Consider the following 22,368-nt stretch of genomic DNA (forward strand, 5'->3'; position numbering starts at 1 on the left):
AGTCTCAGGCAATCATCAGGCTTCAGCCAATCGTCTGCAAATTAATTTCCTTCCTCTGTTCCACTCCCATCCCGAATTAATCCCCTCTTAATTTCTCCGCACATTCTCTAGCTCTGAATTATATCAATCAGCCACCCTTAACTTCTCCCTTAATTTCCTGCCACGCTTGGTGATTTTTTTGTTGGCATCACATCAGCGAGCGCGTCCACCTTTGACGAAAGCTGATAGAGTGACAGGTCTCTGTCTCCCACCTATTGTTTCCTCCGTTCTGGAACTGGAAGCGGGAAGGTGAAGTTGTCTTGCACAACAGCACAAGGGAACTGTGGAGGAGGTGGAGGTGCAGCCATGGCGCACCGGCTGCTGCACGGCACTCTCGATGCGACCATCCTGGAGGCCGACCACCTCACCAACCCCACCCGCGCCACCGGCGGCGCCCCCGGGATCTTCCGCAAGGTAAAATCAGCCGACTCTATCTTCTCTTCATCGGAAATGCTAGCGGTAGCTTCCTTGCTTTGCTTCGTTCGGATTCAAGATCTGTTGTTCGTCTGATTCGTGCCGCGCGTGCAGTTCGTGGAGGGGTTCGAGGAGTCGCTCGGCCTCGGCCAGGGCTCCACGCGGCTGTACGCGACGGTGGACCTCGGCCGGGCGCGCGTGGGCCGGACGCGGGTCATCACCGGCGACCCCGTGAACCCGCGCTGGTACGAGGCGTTCCACATCTACTGCGCCCACTTCGCCTCCGACGTCGTCTTCTCCGTCAAGGCAGCGCAGCCCATCGGCGCCACGCTCATCGGCCGCGCCTACCTCCCCATCCGGGACCTCATCGCGGGCCAGGAGATCGAGCGGTCGCTCGACATCCTCGACGCCAGCAAGAAGCGGCTCCCGCACGGGCCCAAGATACGCGTGCGCCTGCGGTTCCAGGACGTGGCCGCTGACCGCCGCGGGTGGGGCCGGGGCGTCGGCGGCGCGCGGTACCCCGGCGTGCCGTACACCTTCTTCTCGCAGCGGCCCGGCTGCAGGGTCACGCTGTACCAGGACGCGCACACGCCCGACGCGTTCGCGCCCAGGATCCCGCTCGCCGGAGGCCGCCTCTACGAGCCGGGCAGGTGCTGGGAGGACGTGTTCGACGCCATCAGCAACGCGCGCCACCTCATCTACATCACCGGATGGTCGGTGTACACTGAGATCACGCTGTTGAGGGACGCCAACCGGCCGCGCCCCGGTGGCGACGCCACCCTCGGCGAGCTCCTGAAGCGCAAGGCGAGCGAAGGAGTGCGGGTGCTCATGCTGGTGTGGGACGACCGCACCTCCGTCGAGTCCCTCGGGATGAAGTGGGGGTTCATGAGCACGCACGACGCCGAGACGGCGGAGTACTTCCGCGGCAGCGACGTCCACTGCGTCCTCTGCCCCCGCAACCCCGACGCCGGCAGCAGCGCCGTCATGGGCGCGCAGATCGCCTACATGATCACGCACCACCAGAAGATCGTCGTGGTCGACCACGAAATGCCAAAGAGGCACAGTGACCGCCGCCGCATCCTCAGCTTCGTCGGCGGCCTCGACCTCTGCGATGGCCGCTATGACACGCAGTTTCACTCCCTGTTCCGGACTCTAGACACAGCGCACCACAAGGATTTCCACCAGCCCAACCTCGCTGGTGCGTCCATCAACAACGGTGGGCCGAGGGAGCCATGGCACGACATCCACTCCAAGATCGAAGGCCCAGCCGCATGGGACGTGCTCTACAACTTTGAACAGCGGTGGAGGAAGCAAGGGGGCAGCATTGATCTCCTCGTCGACCTCAAAGCTATGGCAGACCTGATCATACCGCCGTCGCCAGTGATGTTCCCGGAAGACCAGGAGACATGGAATGTGCAGCTATTCCGCTCCATTGATGGCGGTGCGTGCTATGGCTTCCCTAGTACCCCAGAGGCCGCAGCTCAATCTGGCCTTGTCAGTGGCAAGAATAATGTCCTTGACAGGAGCATCCAGGACGCCTATATACACGCCATACGCCATGCCAAACACTTCATCTACATCGAGAACCAGTACTTCCTTGGCAGCTCATTCGGGTGGAAAGCCGATGGCATAAAGCCAGAGGAGATTGAAGCACTGCATCTTATCCCAAGAGAACTCTCACTGAAGATTGTGAGCAAAATTGAAGCTGGTGAGCATTTTGCAGTCTATGTCGTCCTGCCAATGTGGCCAGAAGGCCCTCCTGCTGGTGGATCGGTTCAGGCCATACTGGACTGGCAGAGGAGGACTATGGACATGATGTACAATGACATTTCTGTTGCACTTGAGGCAAAGAGGATCGACAGGAACCCGAGGGATTACCTTACATTCTTCTGCTTGGGGAACAGGGAGGTGAAGATGAGTGGTGAGTATGAACCTTCAGGTCGTCCACTTGATGGGACAGACTATGCTCGGGCGCAGAATGCACGGCGCTTCATGATCTACGTTCACTCCAAGATGATGATAGGTATGCCCCCTAATGTGATCAACACTCAGGCTAGAACCGCGGATTGACTCTTATACTGTTCAAATTCAATTTGTTGCATGAAATTATCTGCACCTTCATCCTCAGGCATCGGTAGGACGTTTAAGATTTTTCATGTTCCATTCTTGTAAATATCTTATAATCACCTTTCCAAATTCTAACACACTTTCCAAATTCCAACACACTCATGTCATGCTATGACAAGACTTCAGCTTGAAATACTCAAATTCGGGTATCAAATTGTTCTGTTCTTGCTGTCAGAAACAGACTGCTGAAATTGACACCTAGTCTTAGTTCAGTTCCTACACTACCAAGACACGTTCATGTGGTTAAAGTTAAATCTGTCTAACATGTAACACACTCCTGTAATTACAAGGCTTGCATAGGACAGCTCACATTTGTGCATCAGGATTATTTTTCCCAAACTATGCAGGAGAGCTGCGTGTCATTTCATTAAGGTAGAAGTATTTGTGCATCAGGATTTGTTTAATAAAAAGAATTATGTTTCAGAACCATACATATCTTCAGCGTTCCATTCTTGCTGTCTGATATAGTCACCTAGTCTTATCAGTTCCTACACAGTTTCATGGGGATCAATTTTAATATCTATAACCTGTAATCTGCCATTGTCTGTTCCAGTTGACGACGAATACATCATCGTTGGATCTGCGAACATCAACCAGCGCTCAATGGATGGGGGCAGGGACTCCGAGATTGCCATGGGCGCGTACCAGCCGTGCCACCTGAACACCAAAGGCCAGGTCGCCCGAGGTCAGGTCCACGGCTTCCGAATGTCGCTGTGGTATGAGCACCTCGGCATGTTACACGACGATTTCCTCAACCCCGGCAGCCTGGAGTGCATTCAGAGGGTGAACCAGATGGCTGACAAGTACTGGGACCTCTACGCTAGCGACAGCCTCGACGCCGACCTCCCTGGGCACCTGCTCAGGTACCCAGTCACGGTCACGAAGGAGGGCATGGTGACAGAGCTCCCGGGGGCGAAGTTCTTCCCCGACACGCAGGCGCTTGTGCTTGGGGCGCTATCGAAATTTCCTCCTTTTCTCACTACATAGAGAAATCTTCTGAATTGTTACCATATGACGTTTGTAGGCTGAATTGGTTGATCAGCTAGTCCGAGGTCTGAATATTTCCCTGTCCTTGCATGGTGCATAGCGCATACTTTAGTACTAGACTGCTGAATTTCTGAAGGACCGGGAATGCCACTTGAGTTGGCTGACGCATGAGCCGCATAAAATTCAGACTTGATTGGCTAGGATTGACTTGTTGGATCCTAGACAGATTTTTAAAGGTTCTGGTCTGTTATACGCTGGTCAATAAACCTGCCGGTTCGTCAAATTCATCCGAGCGTAGACTGCATCTCCTTTTCCAGTCCTTGAGCTGGAGAAAAAGCCTTCAGGCTTGCCCTGTAATCTTGAGTACTCTTTCACTTCTAGTTTTTGCTACTTCAGGTGCATTCGCAAATATGAAGTTCTGAACCTTGCTCCTTTGTCCCAGTGAACTGGTATGTGCTTGCTGAAATGCTAGACGATAATGTCCTTTTTTTTCCTTGGAAAATTTACCATAGATGGTACTAGATTGATTAAAATTTACTGGAATATTTTGTGAACGATTGCACTAGTAGTAAGAGTAGTGGTAGAAGGTAAAGAAGGTTATACAATATGGTGGCAGTTATATTCATAGAATATCCTGAGATTACAAGAAGCATTTCCAAAGGTAGGTAGAAGTATCATGTTCCCTGTTCGCTTTAACTTATTAGCTATGGTATAGTGTTTTTCTCTCACAACAAATCCTTTTCAGCCTGGCTTTTCAGCGAGGTTGTCATGTCATTCATTGACTTCTTTTTTTGCTGGTCCAGTCTTTGATGGAAATGTAGAGAGGAAATGATGTGGTGAGCGCTGATCACTTGATCAGTGACCATCTTTGGACCAGTTGATGCTTTCAGCTTTTCCTGCCCTCCTCATTTGAGTCCTTTCCTTTTCTTCTGCATCAAGCCGGTTCCTTCCAGTTTATTCCCCCGTTCTCTGTATCCACCAATTTCTCCCTCGTTTATATGTATAGAAAAAATATACGAAAAAGTGGATGCACGCTTTAGTTCAGCAGAGATATCTCGATACGATCTTATGCATACTTTCTGCATCTCCAAATCTTACGACTAAATATTTTTCATATACTTTCTTCATGTGATTTTTTCAGGGCAAGAGCCCCCAACACATTGCTACACAGTAGGAACACAAATACACAAGACCGCAAATTGATCGAACCATATGATCCTTGTCCCTCATTGCATCATGATCAAACACACGTCTAGGATACGTGTTCGGCGTTTGTTAGGAATGGGCAACAAACCACGTGGATCACACGCGCCATTTGGACGTCCGAAATCGCGATCACGCGCTTAATCCACCGACCGGTCCCACCGCGATCAGTATCCGCGGCACGAGTGGTGCTGGTTTCGAGCATTCGTACCGCCACGCCTCCCCGTCTCTGTCCAACTCACACCAAGTTGGAATGGTGACCCATTATGCCCAGCCCAGCGCACAACAACCGTCGTCTAGACCCAGAACCAGAAGAAAGTATTTTAAATTTTAAATTGGAATACGCATTTGCAAAAACGTTATCGTTGTCATCTGCATTAACCTGAGCGACTGATCGAGAGATTCGAATTTGAAAAATCACAGGTTAACCGGACTATAGGAGTAGTCATCGTCACAAGAGTTGGACGAAAAGTACCCAACGGCCAATAATGGCTGTGTTCGGCTGGGATAGTTCGGCTAGCTGGCTTTTTTTTTTTCTTCGGCCGGAACAGTATTTTTCTCTCATAAAATACCAGTATAAACAGTATTTCATACCGGGATGAACCGTATTTTCGTACCAGCCGATCACTTCAATGTCTCAACGATGCAATTACAAATTCCCGTACTCCGGCAATGAATACGTCGCCGTACGACACGCACACATCCACGCATATTCCCTTCCCTTCTTCCCCCGTCGCCTTTCCCTCCCCTCCCCGCTCCGCTGCATTCCATTCCATTCCATCCCCGAGCCGAAACCACCCCCACCCCACCACCACCACCGCGCCCTCCTCCGCCAACGCCCCGCCGCCGGCGCCATGACCGGCAGGGCGGCCCATGCGGTGGGCCCCCGCGGCGGCGCGTCCGCGTCCGCGTCCCAGCCCCACGCCGTAGCTGCCGCGGCGGCCGCGGGGACCGGAGCGGCGGGGTGCGAGCCGGTGCGGAAGGCGGGGCCCGTGACCATGGAGCACGTGCTGCTCGCGCTCCACGAGACGGAGGCCGAGCGGGAGGCGCGGATCCGGGACATGTTCGCCTTCTTCGACACTGCGGGCCGCGGGCAGCTCGACTACGCGCAGATCGAGGCGGGGCTCGCCGCGCTGCAGGTGCCCGCCGAGTGCAAGTACGCCAGGGAGCTGCTCCGCGCCTGCGACCGCGACCGCGACGGCCGCGTCGGCTACGACGACTTCAGGCGCTACATGGACGACAAGGAGCTCGAGCTCTACCGCATCTTCCAGGCCATCGACGTCGAGCACAACGGATGCATCCTCCCCGAGGAGCTCTGGGACGCGCTCGTCAAGGCTGGTATGTGTTTCCTAGGCCAAACCACGCTTATCCAGTACCTGTGCTGCCGCGCCGGTGATTCTGGCCACCTCGGTGCTGTGCTGGCGCACGACGCGTGCGCGGTACCAGGAATCCGGCGCTTTGTGCGTAATGTAGTTGATGTGGCATAGTAACGGCTGCTGGTTGTTGGGTGCGTCGGACGATTAGAACCCAGCCGTTGCAGTTTACTGGAGTACCCTTTATTTTACTTTACTTATTTGGTTAACTAAGTTACTATACTGATGTTACTTGAACTTCCAGTTCCTGACGCATTCTTCTGTAAGCATTCAGTAATATATGAGAGTAGCAGAGAGTTTGAGCCATAAGATGTCTTCGAATATGAAAAATGAGTAAAATGGTTATCTAAGTAAGACCATGTTCAGCCAATCGGCCGTCACATTATCTATTGCCATAGTGCTATAACTGTTACTACTGTTACAAAATTGAGGATGCAGATTAAGTTAAATTTCAGTTTACTTCTCATGGATAAGAGGTATGGCTACTAATAACATGATAGCTTTCTGTGCTATATAAACATTCAGGTTGGACGCAGTGTGTAAACCATGCCTGAGCTTACCACTGCAGTTCCACAGTTCCATATCTCGACAAACAAATGGAGAAAGAAAAAAAAATGCAGAATGACAACAAGTTGAAGTTGGCCGTAGTTCTATCCTTCTATTCCTGTATAGATTTCTAGCTTGGTTAATCTTTTTTTATTTGAGTGGAGGCTACCGCCTACTTCTGTGGATTTTAGATGCTAGTTTCTGCTCATATGCTATCAGGATACTATTTTCCTTTCCTTCGTAATTCTGGTTTAAATCAACACATACACTTGGTTAGTGAGTTCATAAATTATTTGTATCTGACATCTGGTGCAAAATCAGAACCAGTAACATATCTCTACGACTACACTAACATGTCATCTTGTGCATGAATGTATGCAGTCTTCAAGTTGTCTTTTAGATATGTTCATAGCATACATAGTGCATGCATGAATCTTAAGTAACACAAGCTAGTTTTGAACCATTGAGAATGCTTCCACTTCTTGAAACTGAGTATCTGATAAATGATTACGGATGGTTCACTAAATCCTGAGCATTGCTTATGTACGTATGCTTACTGTTTCAACATAGACATACAACTGAGTTACAGTTTCTTGCATATAGTTCCTTCAATACTTCTATTTGCATTGACATTGGCATATGAAAATTAATGAATTAATATCAATGGATTGTCAATACATATTATTTCACTGCCCTCTAAGGACCTGCATAATGAAGGTGTTAACACATCAAGTGTTGCTAATGAAGATCACATAGCCCTGATCATTTATGTCTTTTATGGCCTAAACTTTCTCTTACCTAACATTCTCGCATTGTCGCTGACAATGCCATCCATGATATATGGTCTACTGCATGATGATAAAATCCAATCTTGTTCGCATATATGTGGTACAGATTTCCCTCAGTTTACGCAAGTAAGAGTAAAATGTCCTTGGGGTCCCTAACCTTGTTCCATCACATGAGTCCACTTCTAAGTTGCAGATTCAGGTACCTAAAATTGATAAAATTAGTCACTTCAGGTCCTGATCACGCCATGCGGTACGAGAGTGTTGACATGGTGTGCACATGACATACTGGGTCTAATCTTTTTGAGGGGGAACACAGTAGGGGCCTACTGTGATCTTTTTGAGGGGGAACACAGTAGGGGCCTACTGTGGTATTATCTATTTCTAATATTAAAGAGCGAAAATATCTTTCTTCCGCCTCTCACTCTCTCCCACGTCCGTCTGTCCCTCACTCCTTTTCTCCTTCCATCCCTCCTTTTCTCACTCCGTCCTTCTGTCCGTCATCCCTCACTCCCACCGTTCTTGCGTTGAGTTTAGAGCTGCAAAACATTCGTTGGTGTTGCACCACTCATGTCATGATCTAGCTGCCTCAGACCGTATGCGTCATGGCACGCGTGCGGGCGTGTGGCTCGCCTTCCACCTTTGTTAAACTCACAACATGTGCACACAATAGTCATCTATTTAAGTTGATTCAATCTCCTAGCATTTATTATGGGCCATGGAATCTATTTGATTTAAGGTTGGGCCAAGCCCAATTAAATCCAACAAAAATAGCTAGCTCATTATCATTGGCACGAGCACTGCGTAACAAATTGTATGTTCCGTTGCAACGCATCAGCATGTTTGCTAGTATGTATTAAAAAAAATATAAGAGAGTAAACAAAACTACAACAAAAGCGCCAAAGAAGGTAGACAAAAAACTTTTCAACAGGCTGTTTAGCCAAAGGGAGAGGCTGATGCTAATAGTGGGCCTAATCTGTGAAGATGTAGCTTTACAGTATGTATAAAACATAATTTTCAAGACTGGAAATAGGCATGCAAGTGGGGCGGGCAGCGGTGGCCCGTCCCGCGTCCGCACAAACCGCGAGTGAGGTAGTGGACACACGCGGCAGCCCGCATGGCGCTGTTTGATTTTGCAGGCTAGGCAGCAGCCTGCATGGGCATGGCGCCGTTTGATTCGAGGCTTCGCGCAAAAGCAGCATGCATTGCCGCTGGTTCCGAGCCTCTTGCTAACCTGTGTCCGCGAGCACATAATTAGCTTGCATCTCTAAAAAGTGATAGAAAGAGGCAGGTTCATCTAGTTGGGAGACAGCTAAAAAGACTCCATCAACACACAGAGTTGACATTCCACTTTGGCTTTCTGGATTGTATTGAAGAAGCTGATGACATGATCCCAAGAAATCCCAATAAAATTTGAACATCTAGTGCTGAAGGGGCATTCAAAGAACAGATGATATGTGGTCTCTTCTAGATTTAGGCTGCATAACACAAAAATGTAATTGTCATCTTCAATCTTGTAGTTTCTTCTTCTTTGCAGGTTTTCTAGAATTAAGTCTATCCTTGAAAATCAGCCACATGAAGATTTTCAGTTTTTTTTGTATTACTTTGGCTTACCAGATCCAACTAGACTGGGGCTAATCTGATTTGCAAAGAACCCTTACTTTAGTCACCTGGAGGCTGAAATGAAACCAAAGCCGTTGCTTTGTCTATTGTTTCTCTCTACACAGTGGGTAGGCTTGTGGGAGAGGTGTAGTGGTGGTCAATGGCAAGTGCTGGCTAACCCTACAAGAGAAGCCCTCTCAGGTGGCTGGCAGACACCCCTGGTCCAATGGAATACCCTTGTGTTAACTGTGATTGAATGATGTGTGCATTCTGGATGTTTTCAATGGTTTGTGAACCTTTCCCTTGTTAACATGTTCTAACACACATCAAGAATACTTCTGGATTCCATCTTTGCTTGTTTGCTATTTTCAATATGTTTCATGACATATGGTGTTATGTCCTAGACATTGGGATCAAATATACTATATGAGAGGTTGGAGGATGGGATCCTGAACTGAGCCCACAGTGAAGTAGCTGTGACACAGCTGAGGGAGGGAGGCGTGTGCTGGTGGAGCCTGATGCACAGGTGCTGTGCACTGTGCAGCAAGAGAGTTCTTTCCTGAATCATCTGAATGAGCCTTGCCTCCATATATAGGCTGGTCCCTAACAGGTCCAATAATGATATAATCTTTAGCCTAACAAAAATCCAATCTAGAAGATATCAACCAAATCAAATAGATACCATTCCTTAATGACATAAACCCTGGCCAAGCCAGGGCACACCATGCTTGGCATCCTAACCTGCCATTGCCAGGGCACAGATCCTCCTTTTGTATTGAACACTCACCATGTCTTATGATCTTTCTAAATTCTATATTCGTCTTTTAGTTGCTAGTATGATACTTAGGGGATGTTTAGTTTGTGGAATGAAGTAGTCCATCATCTCACTCTTTAGTTTTTTGTTTGGTTTGTGGTCCATCATCTCAACAACAACAACAACAACAACAACAAAGCCTTTAAGTCCCAAACAAGTTGGGGTAGGCTAGAGTTGAAACCCAACAGAAGCAATCAAGGTTCAGGCACGTTAATAGCTGTCTTCCAAGCACTCCTATCTAAGGCTAAGTCTTTGGGTATATTCCATCCTTTCAAGTCTCCTTTTATTGCCTCTACCCAAGTCAACTTCGGTCTTCCTCTGCCTCTCTTCACGTTACTATCCTGACTTAGTATTCCACTACGCACCGGTGCATCTGGAGGTCTCCGTTGCACATGTCCAAACCATCTCAACCGGTGTTGGACAAGCTTTTCTTCAATTGGCGCTACCCCTAATCTCACGTATATCATCGTTCCGAACCCGATCCCTTCTTGTATGACCGCAAATCCAACGTAACATATGCATTTCCGCGACACTTAGCTGTTGAATATGTCGTCTTTTCGTAGGCCAACATTCTGCACCATACAACATAGCAGGTCTAATCGTCGTCCTATAAAACTTGCCTTTTAGCTTCTGTGGTACCCTTTTGTCACATAGGACACCAGACGCTTGCCGCCACTTCATCCACCCTGCTTTGATTCTATGGCTAACATCTTCATCAATATCCCCGTCCCTCTGTAGCATTGATCCTAAATATCGAAAGGTATCCTTCCTATGCACTACTTGACCTTCCAAACTAACATCTTCCTCCTCCCGAGTAGTAGTGCCGAAGTCACATCTCATATACTCAGTTTTAGTTCTACTAAGTCTAAAACCTTTGGACTCCAAAGTCTCCCGCCATAACTCCAGTTTCTGATTCACTCCTGTCCGACTTTCATCAACTAGCACTACATCGTCCGCGAAAAGCATACACCAAGGGATGTCCCCTTGTATGTCCCTTGTGACCTCATCCATCACTAAAGCAAACAAATAAGGGCTCAAAGCTGACCCTTGATGTAGTCCTATCCTAATCGGGAAGTCATCTGTGTCTCCATCACTTGTTCGAACTCTAGTCACAACATTGCTGTACATGTCCTTAATGAGCCCAACGTACTTTGTTGGGACTTTATGTTTGTCCAAAGCCCACCACATAACATTCCTTGGTATTTTATCATAAGCCTTCTCCAAGTCAATAAAAACCATGTGTAGGTCATTCTTCTTCTCCCTATACCGCTCCATAACTTGTCTTATTAAGAAAATAGCTTCCATGGTTGACCTTCCGGGTATGAAACCAAATTGGTTCATAGAGACCCGCGTTATTGCTCTCAAGCGATGCTCGATAACTCTCTCCCATAGCTTCATAGTATGGCTCATCAACTTAATTCCCCGGTAATTTGTACAACTTTGAATATCCCCTTTATTCTTGTAGATCGGTACCAATATACTTCTCCTCCACTCATCAGGCATCTTGTTCGATCGAAAAATATGGTTGAACAGCTTGGTTAACCATACTACAGCTATGTCCCCGAGGCATCTCCACACCTCGATTGGGATACCATCCGGTCCCATCGCCTTACCTCCTTTCATCCTTTTCAACGCCTCTCTGACCTCAGATTCTTGGATTCTCCGCACAAAGCGCCTATTGGTGTCATCAAAAGAGTTATCTAACTGAAAGGTTGTGTCTATATTCTCATCATTGAACAATTTGTCAAAATACTCTTGCTATCGATGTCGGATCTCATCCTCCTTTACCAAGAGATGCTCCCTTTCATCCTTAATGCACTTAACTTGGTTGAAGTCCCGCGTCTTTCTCTCACTCGTTAGTTTTTTGTTTGGTTTGTGGAATGGATTGAGTTGATCCATCATCACCTCATTCCTCAACAACAACAACATAGCCTTTCAGTCCCAAGCAAGTTGGGGTAGACTAGAGTTGAAACCCACCAAGAGCCCCAAGTCACGGTTCAGGCACTTCAATAGCTGCTTTCCATGTACTCCTATTCAAACATAGATCTCTAGGTATATCCCAAGCTTTCAAATCTCTTTTTATTGCCTCCCCCCATGTCAATTTCGGTCTTCCTCTACCTCTCCTCATATTATTAGCTTGGCTTAGGACTCCACAATGCACTGGTGCCTCTGGAGGTCTCCTTTGGACATGGCCAAACCACCTCAACCGATGTTGGACAAGCTTTTCTTCAATTGGTGCTACCTCTAGGCGATCACGTATATCATCGTTCCGAACTCGGTCCATTCTTGTGTGACCGCAAATCCATTGCAACATACGCATTTCTGCAACACTCAGTTGTTGAACATGTCGAATCTTTGTAGGTCAACATTCCGCTCCATACAACATAGCCGGTCTAATCGCCGTTCTATAGAACTTGTCTTTTAGCTTTTGTGGTACCCTCTTGTCACATAGAATGCCAGAAGCTTGTCGCCACTTGATCCACCCTGCTTTGATTCTATGGCTAACGTCCGCATCAATATCTTCATCCCTCTGTAGCATCGATTCCAGATACCGAAAGGTATCCTTTTTAGGCACTACTTGACCTTCCAAACTCACATCTCCCTCCTCCTGTACAACTCCGCTAAAGTCGCATCTCATGTATTCGGTTTTAGTTCTGCTCAATCTAAAACCTTTAGACTCAAGGGTCTGCCGCCATAACTCTAGTTTCCTATTTACTCCTGTCTGGCTTTCGTCCACTAACATTACATCATTAGCGAACAACATACACCAAGGGATATCCCCTTGTATGTTCCTGGTAACCTCATCTATTACCAAAGCAAAGAGATACGGGCTTAAGGCTGACCCTTGATGAAGTCCAATTTTAATCGGGAAGTAATATGTGTTACTATCGTTTATTCGAACACTAGTCACAACATTGTTGTACATCACCTCATTCCTCACAAGTTAATAATTAGTACTAGTACTAATATGTGGAGTGAGGTCATTCCACTAAATTTGACGAATGGACTCATGATATATAATGTTATCTTGAACGGGTTGATCCCCCAAACCGAACACTCCATTAGAGATTTGGAGTCGTGGTGATGTGTCACACTGACGTGGAATTAATTGTGATAAACCTGGGTATTTCCTGTTAAAATGGTGGCTATAATCTCTGGCCTTTGATTTGGGGAAGTTTATGGTTTTATAGTTACAGATCAACTCATCATACCTGTTATGTTCCAATAAGACTGCAGGCTCCCTAATTAGGGTACTAACTTCATTCTGCCTACCATCAATCAATATTTTACAGAATCACATACGATGAAGATCGGATTTCCTCCTGTGTCTAGATTTCTGAGAATAGCCTCATGCTCTTTACTTCACTGCTAGTGCTTTTGAGACTCTTCTATGTCTTTGTGACCAGGTTATTTCAAGCTTCAGTTAAATTTTTATATGTAATTTATCTTACAAGCAATGTCAGTTTGCTGTCTGCAGGTATAGAGATTAATGATGAGGAGCTGGCAAGATTTGTTGAGCATGTGGATAAGGACAACAATGGGATTATTACTTTTGAAGAATGGAGGGATTTTCTTCTACTTTACCCCAATGAGGCGACCATTGAGAACATTTATCATCACTGGGAAAGAGTCTGCCTTGTTGATATAGGTGAACATGCTGCTATACCAGAAGGCATAAGTAAACATGTCAATGCAAGCAAATATCTTATTGCTGGAGGGATTGCTGGTGCAGCATCTCGTACTGCAACTGCTCCTCTGGATCGCCTTAAAGTGATCATGCAAGTACAAACAACGCATACTACAGTCATGCATGCAATTAAAGATATCTGGACTAAAGGTGGCATGCTGGGATTTTTTAGAGGGAATGGATTGAATGTTGTAAAAGTCGCTCCAGAAAGTGCAATAAGATTTTATGCCTATGAAATGTTAAAAGAATATATTATGAAGAGCAAAGGAGAAAATAAGAGTGAAGTTGGTGCTTCTGAACGTCTTGTTGCTGGTGGTTTAGCTGGTGCAGTGGCTCAAACAGCAATTTATCCTATAGATTTAGTAAAGACTCGTCTACAGACTTATTCAGGTGAGGGTGGTAAAGTTCCTAGAATTGGTCAGCTCTCAAGGGATATTTTGGTGCATGAAGGTCCCCGAGCTTTTTATAGAGGTCTTGTTCCATCTTTGCTTGGTATCGTACCTTATGCCGGAATTGATCTTGCTGTATACGAGACTTTGAAAGATGTGTCAAAGACATATATACTGAAGGACAGTGGTAGGCCCTCGTTTTTTGGTTTTGTGTGTTTCCTACCTTTATTTCAACTGTGTTTCTTGATTTTTCAGTGTTATCATTCAATGTCATGTAGATCCTGGCCCTCTAGTACAGCTGGGTTGTGGGACTGTCTCTGGAGCTCTAGGGGCAACATGTGTTTACCCTTTACAGGTCATCAGAACAAGGTAATGAGTTTGTAATTGTATATCTTGAAAATCTCTCTCTCTCTCTCTCAGCCTTTTCTAAATATATGTAGACTGCAAGCTCAACAAGCCAATTCAGAATCTGCCTATAGAGGAATGTCTGATGTCTTCTGGAGAACCCTACAGCATGAGGGTGTTTCTGGATTCTACAAAGGAATTCTACCAAATCTCCTTAAAGTGGTGCCTGCTGCAAGTATTACCTATATAGTTTATGAGGCGATGAAGAAAAATCTGTCTCTTGATTAAATTCTGGAGTTGTTGGGGAAAAAACAGCCATCATTATTGGCATGGCTAACTGTAGAGATAATGACGACACATGAATTTTACTGGTTGAATAGTTTCTTTTTGAAGTCAAAGATGGTGCCTTCAATATAGAACTGGAAGCAATGGTGGCATTTTCCTCCTAATTTTGATTCAGCAGAAATGAAGTGATAATCATGAGATCATCGAGGCACCCATGCCTGCCATACTGGTAACAATCTAGTTATTGATTCGTACTACTGCCATTACACTTGATACACCCTTTTGTCTTCCATCCTAATTCCCTTTTTGGGTGCATGGTTATCCTTTGAACTTAGTGCTGTTTTTTTTTCCTGCACCTATTTGGTAATTGGGATTCAAAGGAAAGACCTTAGATTATGTTTAGGTAGCACATCATATCTAGGAACTATAGTTAACTGTTTCTACTGAAATATATGAAGCTAATGGTTAGCATACATTAACATCTTATGTTGATGACTTTCTGTCTTGCTACTTAGATATTCTGTGCATATCTCCTGATTTTGATATGAGACATTAGAGAATACCAGTGGTAGATGGCTGCTAAATGTTGCCTTGTTGTGGTGTACAGTTTGACGATGCCTATATATATTGCAGTTGTCAATAACATTTTACTCCTTTTCAAAATGTAAGGCGTGGTTTGACCGGGTGTGATCCCCAATATCACACTTGACCATTAACATCTCATATATATTAAAATGTTCATGGCTATGAAATTGACACCATATCAAAGTGTTTTCAAATATGAATTCAATGATGCTAAATTCATATGGTATAATCTAAAAGTTCTTAGATTAATTGTTGGTCAAAGATTAAAAAGCTTGAATGCTAGGTTGCCTGCTTGCCTTGTAAAAGGAAAATGAGGAATTACTTCTAGGAGTGGTACAACCTCTTGGAATGTTTGGTATGAAAACTAGATAGTGAGTGGACTATTGTTATACTTGTAACTTGTAAGGTTTGGAAAATGAGACAAGAATGGTCTGCATGATTGCATCATACCAGCAAAATCATGATCCCATGGTCCAATCTGTCCTAGGATTCCTCAAACTTCGTTACTAATTTAGTTTTGTATGTGTCGTGATTTGTGTATGGAGATAAGCAATTTAAGAAGGATGAATATTCAATTCTTAGAAAATGGTATTTATTTTAATTATTCTGGTTATTTGTAAAAAAGAAAATGTTTATATAAAACTATAGTGAGATATTGTTTAGAGATAAATGTATAATATAGTGCTATAGTGAGAGATATTGTTTAGAGATAAAATGATCCTTTTCCCATATAATGAATACAAGTAAATAAATTAGTAAAGATTGCATTTATTGGCACAAGTCAATGCCTAGTGAATGTAATAATCCGCCCGTATCGTTAGTCTTCCTTATGGTTTCCAATGACCCAGTTGCTGTATTTGCATTGCCAAAGCAAGGTGCAAAAAAGGGTTTGTATGTGCATAAAAGATGCCAAAGCAGATGGCAAAAAAGGGTTTGCCTGTGCAATGCGAGGAGACCGCGACTCGAATCCGGGACCTTCCGGTCACAGGCGGTAAGACTCTACCGCTTGCACTAGGCCCGCCCCTTCATTGATTTGAATATGGTAGTGCTTAAAGTTTGACAGTGTTTCACATAGTCATTTTTGTTTTCAATCATTTGATTCCCCATCAGTTATTTTGTCCTGCTACTCATTTTCTTGTATCTCACTTTCTTTGGATGCGTTCTCTTTATTAATTTAAACCCATGACTCATTTGCTACATTTCTCACGTTTCAGCTAATGACACCATCGACACCGACTTAACTGTTCACCGTGAATTTCCGAAGGCTTGTTTTACCCCCCGTCTGGGGCGAGTTTTGTTAGACTGTAACACACAGGGAAACTCTCCTAACTTAATTACAATTCCTTGTGCTCCTTAACTCAGACTGGGAGCTGTGACCTTTACTGACTACAAAATTGCCCGGCAAAAAGGGTGCTGGTTATACCTGTATGTATTTTCCACGGCGACTTGGCACAAGTCAATGCCTAGTGAATGTAATAATCCGCCCGTATCTTCCTTATGGTTTCCAATGACCCAGTTGCTGTATTTGCATTGCCAAAGCAAGGTGCAAAAAAGGGGTTGTATGTGCATAAAAGATGCCAAAGCAGATGGCAAAAAAAAAAAAAAAAAAAAAAAAAAAAAAACTCGCAAGGTGCATAAGGGGTTTGTATGGTATTTTAGTTCAGATGTGTCCGCAGGTGTAAAAGCTGCTTAGTGCTTCATGTGGAACATGAGCATACCGCGTTTGTACAGGTAGGTTAGTGACATTAACGTCACTCAGGGCCTGTTTGGTTCCTTCTATATACTCTGGCCTGGCTCTCGGGATGCAGTTTCCCAGCGTTTGGAAGCCTTAATGGGGTTCTGGGTCTGACCCTTGGCGTGCAACGAGCCACCCCGAGCCTGGCTGGCGCGGGCGCAGCGCGCGTACGCGCGTGAGAGGGCGCATGCACGAGGCAGAAAGGAAGCGGGCCAACCAATCGCCATCTGTGTGTAGCCTGGCCGGATGAAACCGATTACCCCCAATCACACTCGCATGCATGCGTCGGGCCTGGCCAACCGTGGCCTGGCTTCCTTCGTGCGAGCCAGCTTCGCAGGGAAACGAACCAAACGCCCCCTCAACCTTGCGAGTGAATCACGGTTGCTGAATCGGCCATTCCAGCTGCATGTTCCTAGAGTTCGTAGTGTACGTGGTCTGCCAGTGCTTTGAACACAACGGGAGAAGGTAATGCTGCCAGTTCTGCCTGAATCATGATGCTATGATGTGGATATCGTTTCCAGGGACGGGAACAGCAGCTTGTTTTGCCTGGCGCTCCTAAAAGGAGCTTCTAGAAAAGATAAGCCATTATTTTTTCCCTTGAGATGTGGAAAAACCAGGATCGTGGGAACCACAGGACAGTTCTATGGCTGGTATTTGACAGCCTGCCTGCCTCTTGGTTGTTCAGTTGCTCTGATCTTCTAGAACGGCTGAAAGCTACATCGCTGACGAAAGCAATCAACCATACACTATACTCCTATGTGAAGGAAAATTGAAAGGGCGCTTCAGAGGTTTCTAGGAAACCGGTGAGAAGCTTCGTTTGGGTTGGTGTGTGATGGGTACTGGCACCCCCTTGCGTTTCGTCCACCAGTTTCCGCCAATATCCACAAAGATTTGCATGTCATCGTCGGTCAAGGTCCGATGATTAGTTTTTTTCCGGAGACGGAGATAGCTTCGTTTGGGTTGGTGTGTGATGGGTACTGGCACCCCCTTGCGTTTCGTCCACCAGTTTCCGCCAATATCCACAAAGATTTGCATGTCATCGTCGGTCAAGGTCCGATGATTAGTTTTTTTCCGGAGACGGAGATAAGGCGATTGCCCATTGTCTGATTGTGTCGTAAAAGTAGCTTAGACTAGTTCGATCTGGTTTGGTGGCTGGTTCGTCCGTTACTGAAGCAATGCAGCAAGACTCGCTTACTGCGTGACGTGTGGATCGTTCGCAGGTATGCAGGTATTTGTTGGGCTTGGATTTCCTCTTGACATTTCTGGACCCGAGTACCCGACGGATAGGGGGTTTAGGGTTTGAGGAGGGGTAGTAAGTGGAACAGCAAACCGAATCTATCTTTGAAGGTATAAGTGTCGGGAGATACGATGATATGAGTTCCGTATGTCTTCTATCTTGGGCACAACACAACTCCTGGTTTATTAACAAGCAAAAGTTCCAAAACTTGAATAAAATTATTGTGGATGCTAGCAAGTTTTGTTTAGCAAATCATATGGCTGCAAAAATTTGAGATTGACGCAATCAAATTTTTGCCATCAACCAACGATAACCAAAGCTTCTCAAGAAACAGTGGCCACACCGGCACCACACGGCGTACCCCAGAGTCTCCCAGGGCGTTGTTGGTCACCCACAACGGCGACAAGTGTCCCGACAGTGACGGCTCCTGAGGTACGCTCGAGGACGGTGTCTTGCGTCAGTGCAGCGAGTGCATAGGAAGGGGTGGGGGGGGGGGGGGGGGCTGCCGAGCGCCGAGAAAGCGAGAGCACGGGGCGGGTGTCGCCGTGTCGGTTTCCTTGCTGGTGTCGCTCGCTCAGGTAGTCAGGGTCGAATTTTTTTGCCTGCTACCGCGCACCGCCGCCGTCCCCTCCCTTGGCTCGTCCACCGCCGCCCAAGCCTCCCTACTTGCGCCCGTGCCGCCTCCCCTGGTGATAGGCTGGGGGTCAGCCCCTTGGCTGCCCGCACCGCCTCCCTTGGTGGGTGGTCGTTCGGCCACCGCCGCCGCCGGCAGCCCTCTCCGTCGTCGGGGCTGACTCCCAGGATCTCTCCCCATTGTTGCTAAGGTATTCCCCCCTCCAAGATCCTCATTTTGGTGATTAAATTTTGAATCAATTGATTATTGTTAGTGATTTGGTATAGTTAAGTAGTTAGGATTTAGGGTATGGTTAGATAGTTAGCCTTTATGTTTTTGTTAGTTAGGATTTTGGATTTAGGGTTTCGTTAGTAATTTAGGGTTTAGGTTTTTGTTAGTTAGGATTAGTGGTTTAGGGTATAGGCTATTGTTAGCTAGGACTTTGGGTTTAGGGATTGGTTAGGTAGTTAGGGTTTAGTTAGTTTCTAGTAGTAATGGTAGTTAGTATAGATACTAGTTTTTATGTGTTGGTACTTAGTAGTGCGTGATACGATGATTTCAACGCATTGATGAAGTTTCCTCAAATGCTTTTGTAGATGGATCGTTGTGTCCGAGTTTTTTTTATGAAGGAAGTATTAGGAAAGAAGATAGTATGTTTGAAGATATGGAAGAAGAATTAGAATGGTTTGATGAACCTTCTAGCTTCAACGACCTTTGTGTCCATTTGAATGGAAAGTTTGGCGGTGATTTCACACTAAAGGGGAGGTTTGATAGTGGGAAGACTAGGGCACACTATATCCTGATGCCCTTGCGTGACCCTGCTCACTGGTCCCGCTACAATAGGGTGCTCCATGGTTTCAATGTGCCCATGGCTGAGGTGGTGGTGGAGAATGGGTACATGATGCAGGGTCTCCATGATGGGCCGTCCAATGACGGTGTTGGAGGCAATGAACAAGAATTGGGGGTCAAAGGGGAACCAACTCAGGGTACCATGGATTTGGATGGTCAGTTAACGTAGGAGCAGTTTCTGAAAGCATCTAGGCCCCTAAGTGGATTTCGGTGATTAATGTCAATACAAGATTACTATGACTAACGTGTGTTTTGCAGAGGTAATTAAGTTAGGTCATGGTAATGGAGATCGATTGGGCAATCGAGGTTGTCATGCCCCTACGATGGAAATCGTTTCGGTTTTCAAAGGATGGATGACAAGGTTAAGGATAACTAGTTCTAAGTGTCAATTGAAGTTGGAGAGACACTTAGAATAGTTTAGAACTTTGTTTTTCCTTTGGCCGTACTATGAAGGGGGGTATGAACGGGTAGCTTGACCTAGTTGAGTCTAGTGAGTTAGGTGTGGTGCACACTTGTTAAAACTAGCTCTAGGTAGCTCCTATGAATGCCTAAGATCCTTTGGAGCAAACTTCATTCACATATGATCGAAAGTTGGAAGTGAATGGGGGGTCAAATACTGACCGGACGCTGGCTCCGGTGCGACCAGACGCTGGCCGTAGGGTCCGGTCAGTTCATTTGACTGAGGAGAACAAGTCTGGAGTGACCGGACGCTGGAAGGTCGTGTGACCGGACGCTGAGGGCCAGCGTCCGGTCGACTCCAGTAAGGGTCCAGACTTGAGAAAGTGCGACCGGACGCGTCCGGTCAGTGGTGACCGGACCCTGAGTATCCAGCGTCCGGTCGTTTACAGTAAGCATCCAAGAGCGACCGGACACGTCCGGTCGGTACTGACCGGACCCTGACAGCGTCCGGTCATCACGTGAAAACTGTTGCGTGGGTTGAACTGACCGGAGCGTCCGGTCAAAACGATCGGAGCGTCCGGTCACCCCGCAGAAGCTCATAACGGTTCGTTTTTCAGGCTGCCTTATAAATAGAAGCTCCACTTGTGAGTGGAGTTACTTTTGCTCATTCCAACAGCTGAGAAACACGTTTGTGAGTGATAAGAAGAGCAAGGTCCTAGTGAGGTGTTTGTGATTTGAGAATCCAAGAGTGAAACCTCATTAGTGAATCAAGGGTAGATAAGTGTGCATCCATCTTCTCATTAGGCTTCGCGTGGTCAAGTGAGAGTTCGTGCTTGTTACTCTTGGTGATCGCCATCACCTAGACGGCTTGGTGGTGATTGGGAGCTTGATGATCACCCGACGGAGCTTGTGGGTGACCCAACTCAAGTTGTGAGCGGTTTTGGGTGATTCGCCGCGACGAAGTGTCGAAGAATCAACCCGTAGAGAGCACTTGATCCTTGCGCGGATCAAGGGGGAGCTACACCCTTGCGCGGGTGCTCCAACGAGGACTAGTGGAGAGTGGCGACTCTCCGATACCTTGGCAAAACATCGCCGCATTTCTCTCTCCATTTACTTTGAGCATTTACTTTAAGTATTTACTTTGAGCAATTCAATACTTGTCTTTACATTCATAGAATTGTTATGCTAGAGTAAGTTTGGAACATAGGTTGCAAGTCTTTTGTGCGTTGATTTGATAGAAACACTTTTCTAGGCACAAGGGGTTAATTAGGCTATCCGTAGGATTTGATGAGCTCAAAGAAACAAATGATTCTATATCATCCAAACTCAAGGAGCTCAAATCTTCTAAGAAAGAGCTTAAAGATAAAAATGATAAACTTGAGTGGGTGCACAATGAGCTTATCACTAGTCACAACAAGCTAAAAGATGAATATACAACTCTAAAGATCAATTATGATACCCTTGTTATTGCACAAGAATTCTTACCAAATGAGCCACATGATGCTACTAACCATGTTGTTAAGATTGATATAGCTACCTCATGTGATGATTTAATTGATGAGAGCATTGAGCATGGATCTAGTAGCAAAGGCAAGCAAGTGGTTGAGTGCAATGACTATGATGAGTATGTCAAGCTCAAGAGTGACAATGAGAAGCTCATGAAAGATCTTGAAGAGATGAAAAGTCACAACACCATTGTGCTAGAAACTCTTGATCATGACAAAGAGTTGATCCTTGAGAATGAGAAGCTCAAAGAAGAAAACAAGAAACTCAAGGAAGAGAAGAACAATGATATTCTCAAGGAAGAGAACAAGAAGCTCAAGATGGAGAAAGAGCATCTCAAGGTGGGATTGAGCAAGTTTGCTAGAGGAAAGCATCTCCAAAGTGAGCTACTTATGAATACCGTCATGAAGATGGATAGAAGTGGCATTGGATATATGGCAAGTGTAGAGAAGAAGAAGGCTCAAGCTCAACACCAACAATCAAAGCCAAAGCCAAAGCCAAAGAGATGTTTTGAGTGTGGACAAGAAGGCCACTTTGCTCATGAGTGTCAAACTCCACCACCACAACCCTTGCCCAAGCATGCTAGACCCTTTGCTTTAAATGCTCACTACATGCTTAGAAAAGATTCTAGTGGAAAGATGAAAGTCATGTTCTTAGGACCCCCTAACAAGAGTAGGCCTAAGAAGATTTGGGTGGCTAAGTCACTTGTTGAGAAGGTGAAGGGCTCCCAACAAGTTTGGATCCCTAAAGCTTGAATCTCTTGTGTGTAGGTGAACTACAAGACCGGTGCAAGTCATTGGGTCATTGATAGTGGTTGCACTCAACATATGACCGGTGATCCTCGTATGTT

The 22,368-nt window shown here is 46.1% G+C and overlaps 2 protein-coding genes across 2 annotated transcripts; both read left to right on the plus strand.

The window, feature by feature from the left end:
* Window positions 1-319: 319 nt before the first annotated feature.
* Window positions 320-4,033, plus strand: LOC136527454 (phospholipase D alpha 2-like). The gene is made up of 3 exons (XM_066520200.1): window positions 320-453; window positions 568-2,476; window positions 3,134-4,033. The coding sequence occupies exons 1-3, from the start codon at window positions 346-348 to the stop codon at window positions 3,565-3,567; spliced, it is 2,451 nt and encodes an 816-aa protein (XP_066376297.1). The 5' UTR covers window positions 320-345; the 3' UTR covers window positions 3,568-4,033.
* A 1,480-nt stretch (window positions 4,034-5,513) lies between these two features.
* On the plus strand, window positions 5,514-16,678 carry LOC136527177 (calcium-dependent mitochondrial ATP-magnesium/phosphate carrier protein 2-like). Its single transcript, XM_066519796.1, has 5 exons — window positions 5,514-6,108; window positions 13,369-14,154; window positions 14,246-14,336; window positions 14,408-14,826; window positions 16,397-16,678. Exons 1-4 carry the CDS (start codon window positions 5,625-5,627, stop codon window positions 14,598-14,600), a joined length of 1,554 nt encoding a protein of 517 aa, XP_066375893.1. The 5' UTR covers window positions 5,514-5,624; the 3' UTR covers window positions 14,601-14,826; window positions 16,397-16,678.
* Window positions 16,679-22,368: the final 5,690 nt, after the last annotated feature.

This window comes from Miscanthus floridulus, chromosome 19 (genome assembly GCF_019320115.1).
Source record: "Miscanthus floridulus cultivar M001 chromosome 19, ASM1932011v1, whole genome shotgun sequence".
Lineage (NCBI taxonomy): Eukaryota > Viridiplantae > Streptophyta > Magnoliopsida > Poales > Poaceae > Miscanthus > Miscanthus floridulus.

What these genes read in the sequence shown, in the direction of transcription:
- LOC136527177 (XM_066519796.1), top strand. Translation starts at nt 5,625, where the DNA reads ATGACCGGCAGGGCGGCCCATGCGGTGGGCCCCCGCGGCGGCGCGTCC. An exon ending in ATATATACTGAAGGACAGTG is followed by an intron (nt 14,155 to 14,245) that starts GTAGGCCCTCGT and finishes AATGTCATGTAG; the next exon opens with ATCCTGGCCCTCTAGTACAG. An exon ending in TTACAGGTCATCAGAACAAG is followed by an intron (nt 14,337 to 14,407) that starts GTAATGAGTTTG and finishes AAATATATGTAG; the next exon opens with ACTGCAAGCTCAACAAGCCA.
- LOC136527454 (XM_066520200.1), top strand. Translation starts at nt 346, where the DNA reads ATGGCGCACCGGCTGCTGCACGGCACTCTCGATGCGACCATCCTGGAG. An exon ending in CCCCCGGGATCTTCCGCAAG is followed by an intron (nt 454 to 567) that starts GTAAAATCAGCC and finishes CCGCGCGTGCAG; the next exon opens with TTCGTGGAGGGGTTCGAGGA. An exon ending in TCACTCCAAGATGATGATAG is followed by an intron (nt 2,477 to 3,133) that starts GTATGCCCCCTA and finishes TGTCTGTTCCAG; the next exon opens with TTGACGACGAATACATCATC.